We start from the raw sequence: 9,203 nt of genomic DNA on the forward strand, positions 1-9,203 counted from the left end.
AGTCTTGCTCTGTCGCCCAGGCTGGAAGTACAGTAGCACTGTCACCCAGGCTGGAAGTACAGTAGCACAGTCTTGGCTCGCTGCAACCTCTGCCTCTTGAGTTCAAGCTATTTTCTGTCTCAGCCTCCTGCATAGCCGAGATTACAGGCGTGCACCACCATACCTGGCTAATATTTTGTATTTCTAGTAGAGACAGGGTTTGGCCATGTTGGTCAGGCTGGTCTTGAACTCCTGACCTCAAATGATCTGCCCACCTTGGCCTCCCAAAGTGCTGGGATTACAGTCGTAAGCCACCACACCCAGCTGCCTCCCAGGATTTACACACACGCCCCTGGCGCTGTCTTGCCTTCGGTGTGCCTTGGAATCTGCAGCTTGGGGGCTAGGGGTGGATCCAGGCTTCTCTTGCTCTGGGACCTTTCTGCTGGTGCTGCAGCACCACCTGCTGGGCTACCCTGACTCCTGCAGAGGGGGAGGAGCTAGTGGGAGGGGTGTGGCTTGTAATGACTGATGTTCCCCCTTACTTCTCCTAAGGGACTGCTCTCCAGAGCCAAGTCCAGGATCTCTGCATTGGCTTTGGGCCTAGGGATCTGGGCTGGAGGCCCGGCTCTGCCATTTTTGACAAGATGAGCATGTCAGAGGAGTGTCACAAGAAATCTGTGAATTTGTAGACAATACTCAGATTCCATGTTTTGGCTGCAGTGGGCATCACTATGGCATCTTGAAGTAGAACCTCGTGGTGGGAGGCAGGAGACCTGCTTCCAAGTAGGGGTGGGGGCAGGGTACGCTAAGTGACCCTCAGACCCAGTGCATCTACAGATTGTGAAAACCTAAGAAGGAGAGGGTTATGGGAGTTGTATGTAGGAAAATCCAACAGAAGGGGCCCCTGGAGTGTTGGGGTCGGGGGGGGGTCTGTGTAGAATATACAAGTTGGGATCACGTGTGATGGGTGTTTCATGCCTGTGATCTCAGCACTTTGGGAGGCCAAGGCGGAAGGATCTCTTGAGTCCAGGAGTTCAAGACCAGCCAGGGGAACATAGTAAGACCCTGTTTCTACGAAAAATACTAAAATTAGCCAGGCGTGGTAGCAGGTGCCTGTGGTCCCAGCTCCTTGGGAGTTGGGAGCATGACTTGAGCCCAGGAGGTTGAGACTGCAGTGAGCCAAGTTCATGTCATTACTCTCCAGCCCAGGCAACAGAGTGAGACCATGTCTCTTTTTTTTAAGATGGGGTTTCACCATGTTGGCCAGGCTGGTCTTGAACTCCTGACCTGAGGTGATCCACCCACTTGGGCCTCCCAAAGTGCTGGGATTACAGGCGTGAGCCACCATGCCCGGCAACCCTGTGTCAAAAAAATACACACAGGAATTTAAAACCCCTGTCATGTGGCTCATACACTCAGTCTTAACAGAGCATCAATTAAGGGGCAGGTTCTTGGGTGTGGCAGCGAGCCTATGGGAGCAGCCCTTTGCTGCTTGCCTGTAGCTTGTTTTTTTTTGAAGATGGTGTTTCACCATGTTGGTCAGGCTTGTCTTGTACTCCCGACCTCAGGTCATCCGCCCGCCTTGTCCTCCAAAGTGCTTGGATTACAGATGTGAGCCACCACGCCCGGCCACCTGGAGCCTGTTTTCCTGACAGCCCTTGCCTGTCTCCCTCTATCCCCCAGGTCAGAAGTTGAGTAGCAGGGGCCCAGGAGGGCTCAAGGCCTTCACAGCGATGGCAGAGAAGCGACCACTGGGAACTCTGGGGCCTGTGATGTATGGCAAGCTACCCCGCTTGGAGACAGATCTGGTGCCCGAGCACAGCCTGCCCCCCTCTGGTGGCAGCCAGGTCCCCTGCAGCTACAAGGGATCCTACTTCTCCTGCTCCATGGGGAGTGCTCCGAAGGCCGAGTCTGAGCAGCTGGCGTCCTGGACCCCATACCCACCCTTGTACTCTACGGGGATGGCAGGACCCCCACTCCGGGCAGACAACCTGCTGACCAGCTGCCTGTTCTACCATTCGCCGGCAGAAGGCGCTGAGAAGCTGCGGGACTCCAGCTCTGCTGAGCTCCTGCCCTTCAGTCCCCAGGCCCACTCCTACCCGGGCCCGCCGCTGGCAGTGCCCAAACCTGTCTACCGCAACCCTCTGTGCTATGGGCTCTCCACCTGCCTGGGGGAAGGAGCGGTGAAGAGGCCACTGGATGTTGACTGGACTTTGGTGACCGGGCCCCTGTTACCCTCGGCTGACCCACCTTGCTCTCTGGCCCCAGCTCCTAGCAAGGGCCAGGCCCTGGATGGCACCTTCTTGCGGGGGTTGCCAGCTGGGGGATCCAGCAAAGACTCCTCAGGGAGCTTCACTCCCTGCCAGCCCTTCCTGGAGAAGTATCAGGCCATCCACAGCACGGGCTTCCTGGCCTCCAGGTACACAGGTCCTTACCCTAGGAACTCCAAGCAAGCAGCATCCGAGGGGCCCTCCAGTCCTTGGACCCAGCTGGCCCAGCCCCTGGGGCCACCCTGTCAGGATACCGGGTCCACCCACTACCCACCCCCCCATCCCCCACCACCCCACCCACCACAGGTCCCGCCTTGCCCTCCAGCCTGTCGCCACCCAGAGAAGCAGGGCAGCTACAGCCCAGCACTCCCACTGCAGCCTCTGGGGGGCCACAAAGGGACCGGGTACCAGGCTGGTGGGCTGGGCGGCCCCTACTTGAGGCAGCAGGCAGCCCAGGCACCGTACATTCCCCCGGTGGCATTGGACACTTACTCCTACTCCTCTGCCCCCCACCCAGCACCCTCACCAGGCCTCAAGCTGGATCTGCCTCTTGCTCCACGGTGCCCACTGGACTTTGCCCCCCAAACACTGGGTTTTTCTTATGCCCGGGATGATCTCTCTCTCTATGGAGCATCCCCTGGGCTTGGAGGGACGCCACCTTCCCAGAACAATGTGCAGGCTGTGCCACAGCCTAGTGCCTTCCAGAGGGCATGCCAGCCTTCCCCAGCCAGCCAGCCCTGCTCGGAGCCTGTGAGGCCTGCACAGGAAGTGGAAGAGAAGACCTGGCTGCCCAGCTGCAGGAAAGAGCAGCTCCAGCCGCGGCTCAGTGAGCACTCTGGGCCGCCCATCGTCATCAGAGACAGTCCAGTTCCCCATACTCCCCCAGCACTGCCCCCCTGTGCCCGGGAGTGCCAGTCTCTTCCACAGAAGGAGGGTACGAGGCCACCCAGCTCTCCACCAATGCCTGTTATTGACAACGTCTTCAGCCTGGCCCCCTACCGTGACTATCTGGATACACCTGAGGCCATAGCTGAGCCTGACTCTGCCACAGACGAGCCTGACTCAGCCCTAGGCACCAATGAAAGCCAGGACAAAGGCTGCAGGGGGTCCCTGCCCGCCCAGGAGGGCCCCTCAGGGAGTAAGCCCTTAAGGGGCTTTCTTAAGGAGGACGTAGCCCTGGACTTGAGTGTGAGGAGGCCCACAGCAGAGGCCTCCCCCGTCAAGGCTCCCAGTCCTGTGGAGCATGCCAAGCTCACTGCAGCTGGGGACGTGCCAGATGTGGGCAACATGGCATCAGATCTGCCAGGCCTGAAAAAGGTAGACACAGAAGCACCAGGCTTGCCTGGGGTGCCAGTGACCACAGATGCCATGCCAAGCACCAACTTCCACAGCTCTGTGGCCTTCATGTTCCGAAAGTTCAAGATCCTCCGTCCGGCACCTTTGCCTGCAGCTGTGGTCCCGTCCACGCCCACCTCAGCTCCTGCTCCTGCACAGCCTGTGCCCACCCCCACATCTGGGCCCATTGGACTGCAGATTCTCGCTCAGCAGCCCTTATCCCTGACCTGCTTCAGCCTGGCACTGCCCAGCCCTCCAGCCGCAGCTGTGGCCTCCCCTGCCCCTGCCCCTGCCCCTGCCCCTGCTCCATCCCCTGCTCCAGCTCCAGCTCCAGCTCGGGCTTGGGCTCAGGCTCAGGCTCCAGCTCCAGGCCCTGCTTCAGCATCTACTTCAGCAGCAGAGGACTCCCCGGAGCAGCACTTTACAGGACTACACACATCGCTGTGTGATGCTATTTCAGGCTCAGTGGCCCACTCTCCTCCAGAGAAGCTTCGAGAGTGGCTAGAGACGGCTGGGCCCTGGGGCCAGGCTGCGTGGCAGGACTGCCAGGGTGTGCAGGGGCTGCTGGCCAAGCTGCTGTCTCAGCTGCAGCGTTTTGATCGCACCCACCGGTGCCCCTTCCCCCACGTGGTGCGAGCTGGCGCCATCTTCGTACCCATCCACCTGGTGAAGGAGCGGCTCTTCCCTCGGCTGCCACCTGCTTCTGTGGACCATGTGCTGCAGGAGCATCGTGTGGAGCTGCGGCCCACCACGCTGTCGGAGGAGCGGGCGCTGCGGGAGCTCGCCCTGCCAGGCTGTACCTCACGCATGCTGAAGCTGCTGGCGCTGCGCCAGCTGCCTGACATTTACCCCGACCTGCTCGGCCTGCAGTGGCGTGACTGTGTACGCCGCCAGCTGGGTGAGCATGGGGCCGCCCCAGTGGCCACCGGAGCGGTGTAAGCAAGTGACAGGTGTGTGTGCTGTGTGAGTGGTCACAGCTGGGGTTGAATGATTCCAGGGACTCCTGCCTGGGCAGGGGGCTCTCGGGTGGGCTTTAGGTACCCCCACCCCTTGACCCTTCAGACTGTTAGTGAGCACCTTCATAGCCTCCTTTCTAGTCCTCTGAAAGTGCCAGCTGCTCTGTCCCCATGGAAACTCCTCGGCCTCCCCTGGTGCTACACCTTCCTGGGTCCCTCCTCCTCTGCCTGTGCCATCTCCATCTTGGGTGTGGTGTTCCCGGTGCTCTGGTTAGACCCTGTTTTCTTTCTTTTTTTTTTTTTTTTAAAGTTGGGGTTTCACCATAATGGCCAGGCTGATCTTGAACTCCTGACCTCAGGTGATCCACCCACCTCCGCCTCCCAAAGTGCTAGGATTAAAGGCGTAAACCACTGTGCCAGGCTAAACCCTGTTTCCTAGCTGAGATCATTTCCCTGAGTCTAGCCTAGCCTCCCGATTTCTGAGCGTTAGCCGCAAATAACTCAATGTCTGCTGGTCTTCTGCACTGGGTCTCTCTCCCACACTGAACTTATTCCAAATCACACTCCCGAGCCTTCCTCACTTGCCACCCTCAGTCTTTTCCATGTCAGTGAAGGGCACCCCTGTTCACAAAGCTCCTCATGCGCAAGATCTCCTGAGGGTCACAGGTGCCTTTTTGACCGTGCGGTTTTGCAGTCCTCCCCAGCCCTGACGTCACAGAAGTCCGCCCATAGGCTGCGTTGCTTTGTGGTTTGTTTTTCCTCTACACGATGTCTTGTGTCTACTGTTCTCCAGCGTGTTTTTTTAATGTCCTGGAGGATCACACAACTGCCGAAGTGTCCTGTGGCATGTATGATCACACTTCTTCAGCTAGGGATCTGATGATGGGACCGAGTGGATTCCGCCATTGCCCCTCCTGCGTCAGTACATCCGGCATCACAGCCTGGGGCCCCCTGTAGTTTTACTCTCCCTGTGGCCTCCACCGCGACGCTCTCCCATCCGCCTCTTCCTGTAGAAACTGTTCCTCCTAGTTCCATCCCCATAGCAGCAGCCTTGCCCTGGCCCTTACCTGGTCAGGATGGAGAAGGGCCTGAGGCAGTGAGATGTAGATGCTGATCAGCAGCCTGGCTGACCGGACTTTCTGATCCCTGAACGTTTACAAAATTGGAGCAGATGCCTTATTGGGATGCAAAGGAAATCCAGACTCAGACGTTCAGTTACCGAGTGAGGGTCGGGCATCACTCAGGGCTGGGCTGCCCAGCTCAGTCCTCTGCCCGTACAGTTGGGCTGTCTGGGGCCCAGAGAAGGTCAGGTCTGTTTCTTCTGGGCTGCCTGGTGGGCAGTGGAGTCTGGGCTCCACACAGTTCCCGCCTGCTCTAAGTGGAGCTTGCAAGAGTCAGGGGCCTGGGAGGGAAGTGACTGGGACCAGGCTTCCTGCCTCTGGCTGAATCGTGTTGCCCTTGTTCTCACTCCCTCCCTACATCCTTGGGGACCGCCTTTCTGTGTGTTCCCCTAGACCGTGATTCTGGCCTGACATTCTTCCATGTTCCTGCGCTCCCCAGCGTGGCTTTTAGAGCAGTCCCTGCCTGGGCCCAGGCTGGGGCTTGGGTTCTGGCTCTGGGGCTGGCATAAAGATGATGGCTGTCCTATGTATGGCCCTGTGTTCCCATGCCTCAGTTTTCCCATCTGGACAGTGGGTATTGGGCCAGGCCAATGGTTCCTGACCTGTTGAGCCCCTTTCCTCTCATCCTTGTACACAAACAGCCTCTCCTAAGCAGTGCCCGCATCAGACAGAGCTCTGGGGTCACCTGTGGAGAAGCCCATCTTTTTGGCTTGGACGGTCTGGCCAGTAGGCGTGTGTGGGGAAGAGGTGTGATGCCAGCCTGACGTGGGGCAGAGCAGAAGCACTGTTTGGGGGGCTCTGGAGGCCAGGGGGTGGGACCTGAGGGTACAGGGTCTGCAGCCTGACTGTGTGTTCGTTTTGCAGGTGACTTGGACACTGAGGCTGGAGCTGTGTCCGCCTCAGAGCCCACCGTGGCCAGATATGAGCCAGAGAGACTTGCCCTGGCTCAGAAGTCACCGGCCCCCAAGGTCAGGAAGCCAGGGAGGAAGCCACCAAGCCCTGGCCTGGAGAAAGCAGCGGCAGCCACTGGGGAAGAGTCCCGTGGTGCCTCCGCTACCCCTGCTGCCAGTGCCAGCCCGCCTGGCCCCACGCTGAAGGCCCGCTTCCGCAGTCTGCTGGAGACCACCTGGCTCAGTGGGCTGGCCCTGCCCACCTGGGGCCACAAGACCTCAAGACCAGACCGGCCCCCGCCCCGCCCACAGCTGCTGGACCGCCGGAGCCCTCACCTGTAGCGCTGGTTGCCGGTGCCGCGTGTACGGCGGTCACTCTCCAGCCTTCCTTCTGCCTGCCCAGCTGCCCGGGCCAGAAGTGGATGCTGGGGCCATGGCTGCTCTCCTGGAGGGGGTCCAGCTCTGACCCTGGGGCCCACCCAGGGTGGGCTGCGAGCCTCTGAGCTTTTCATGTGAGGGTGTTTATTGGATAGGACTCCTTCCCATTCTTCCCTAGAGAACACACAGATGGGCTCTGGAGCCCGACAGGCCTGGGCTTGAATCTCGGCTCATGTTCTTGCCGTGTGACCTGGGCAAGACACGTCACCTCTGCTGAGCCCTCATTCCCCACGTGGAAAATGGGACAACGCCACCTACCTCACAGGGTTGTCGTGGGGATGCTGCCTGACACGTACTCCGTCACGGGTTGGTCCCTGCTTCCTCCCTGGGACAGGGCAGAGAATCGGAGCCAGAGAACCTTCCTGTAGAAAGTCTTCGTGTGTCCTAGGACCTGACTGTCACAGAGTGGTACCTTATGCAGTGGGTGTGACTCGCACCTTCAGGAGTCACCCCCAGCACCTGGGGTCGGGTTGGCCCCAGCCCTCCAGCCTGGAGCTCCCTGAGGGAGCCCGCAATGCCCACTCCCGATCCCCAGTGTTGGTGCGGGGATGCAGCCTGGAGCGGGCGTCCTTGTTCTGGGCCCGCCACTGCCACCCCAGGAGGCCCCAGGCCTGTCCTGAATTGATGTCAGTGCTTCCTTGAACTGCCTCCCCACCCCAGGCGTTCTCCCAGGAAACTTGGTTTTCTAGAAGCGAAGCAGCTGCCGGGACTCAGGGACTGGTACAGGCAGGCTGAGTGGCAGGTCAGGCCCAGAGGGCCTCTGAAGATCTGGACTGAGGACCCTGCTGCTCCCCAAGCCAGAGCCCATTAGCCAGGCCCGCTGGCAGCCACCTGCCTTTGGAGGGCTGAGTTGAGCCAGAGGCTGGCGGGCTCTGGGCCTTATTTAAGGGATGGTGATGAGCCTCTGGGCCCTGGAGGCGGCCATTAAAGCACCTGGCTTGTGTTTGGAAGTGGGGCCTGGCCGTGTGTGGGGGTGGTGGCTTTCATGTCCGTCACTGGGTGCCTACCCCTTGCTTTCAGGCTGCTCCCCCTGCTCCCAGTCCAGAAGGTGCTGAGCGGCTCCTGCTCCAGCGAGCGGCCGGCTCTGGCTCTGTGGGGCCCTCTCCCATGCATACGGGCTCCGGGAAAGCCCTCCCTCCTGGGACCCCATGGGTTCTGGTGGTGGTGGGTCGGTGGTTTGCTGCCTGGTGAGAAATGCTGGTCACCAGACCCCAGCACCTGCCCCTCTCCCAGGGCCAAGCATGCCCTTCATGGTCTGTGTGGAACTGTCCCAACCTCCCCATTGCTGGTGACCATGCAGCCCACTGACCTTAGCTTGGGTTGGGGTTGGGTGGGTGTGCTGGGCCTACCCTCTAGAGACCCCACCCCAGCTGGGCTCGATTTCCTCAAAGGCTTGTTCTCAGGGCAGCTAACGTGGCTTCCTTGGCCGGTCTTTCTCCTCCACCTGGGCTTGGGGCCAGTCCACTGGGGTTAGACCTGCTTGGCATCCTGGGGATGGGGCCCAGCTGTGCCATCCCTCCTGTAGCAGCCTGGCCTGACCCTAGGCTGGGATTTGGAGTGGCAGCTGCCATCGTCCCCTTACACTGTTCATACTGGCCCAGGAAGACTTCTGGGCTGTGGAGGGGACAGGTAAGCACAGCACATTGGCCACTGCAGTGTCAACCTGGGCGAGGGTTCTTCAGACCCAGAAGAGGCTCCTAAATTGGGACTTGAAGACAAGTAGGAAGTCACATGCAAAATGGGGTCTGGGGGGACAGAACCATGCATGCAGAGTCTTCGTGAGTCTGGAGCAGGGAAATCCCTAGGCAGGGCGGGGAAGCCCGGCTAGAAATCCAGCAACCCGTAAACTCAGTCCCACAACCTGAGGAATGGGGGCGTGAGCCACCGGGATTGTGTGAGGCTACTCCTACAGGGACGGGAGAATTGCAGCGGAGGTGGAGTTTCTGAACCAAGGGCTCCCCCAGGCCCTGGGCAGCCATGGGCGCCTCATCAGCTCTGCCAGTCACATCTGTCTCATTGCCAGTGCATGACTGCAGTAGGCGGTTTATTTTTCCTTAGATCCTCCTTCCTCTTCCTTCCCTCCCCATTCTCCTCCCTCTTCTCCCTTCCCTCGCTTCCTCTCCTTCCCTCCCTTGCTGTGCATCTGTGTCCCTGCTGCCTGCCTGACACACATCTCCTATAATTTGGCCACTGTCTTGAGTGAAGGAGCAGCCT

At 59.8% G+C, this 9,203-nt stretch overlaps 1 protein-coding gene across 5 annotated transcripts in view; it reads left to right on the top strand.

The window, feature by feature from the left end:
* Window positions 1–7,939, top strand: part of CUNH15orf39 (chromosome unknown C15orf39 homolog) — a 10,744-nt gene extending 2,805 nt beyond the window's left edge. Inside the window, exons 2-5 of one of the 5 annotated variants that reach the window (XR_005198497.1) lie at window positions 1,663–3,887; window positions 3,948–4,534; window positions 5,334–5,384; window positions 6,526–6,556. Coding sequence is in view for 4 of the 5 variants with exons in the window: in XM_017519602.2 (XP_017375091.1) it covers window positions 1,713–4,482; window positions 6,526–6,893 (3,138 nt within the window). In the remaining variant the exon portion in view is untranslated. Of the gene's footprint in view, window positions 1–1,662; window positions 4,535–5,333; window positions 5,385–6,525 lie in introns of all 5 variants that reach the window. The other 4 variants (XM_037735242.1, XM_037735243.1, XM_037735244.1 and 1 more) reach the window with 4 other exon arrangements.
* Window positions 7,940–9,203: the final 1,264 nt, after the last annotated feature.

The sequence above is a fragment of the Cebus imitator genome, unplaced genomic scaffold, assembly GCF_001604975.1.
Source record: "Cebus imitator isolate Cc_AM_T3 unplaced genomic scaffold, Cebus_imitator-1.0 Scaffold757, whole genome shotgun sequence".
Lineage (NCBI taxonomy): Eukaryota > Metazoa > Chordata > Mammalia > Primates > Cebidae > Cebus > Cebus imitator.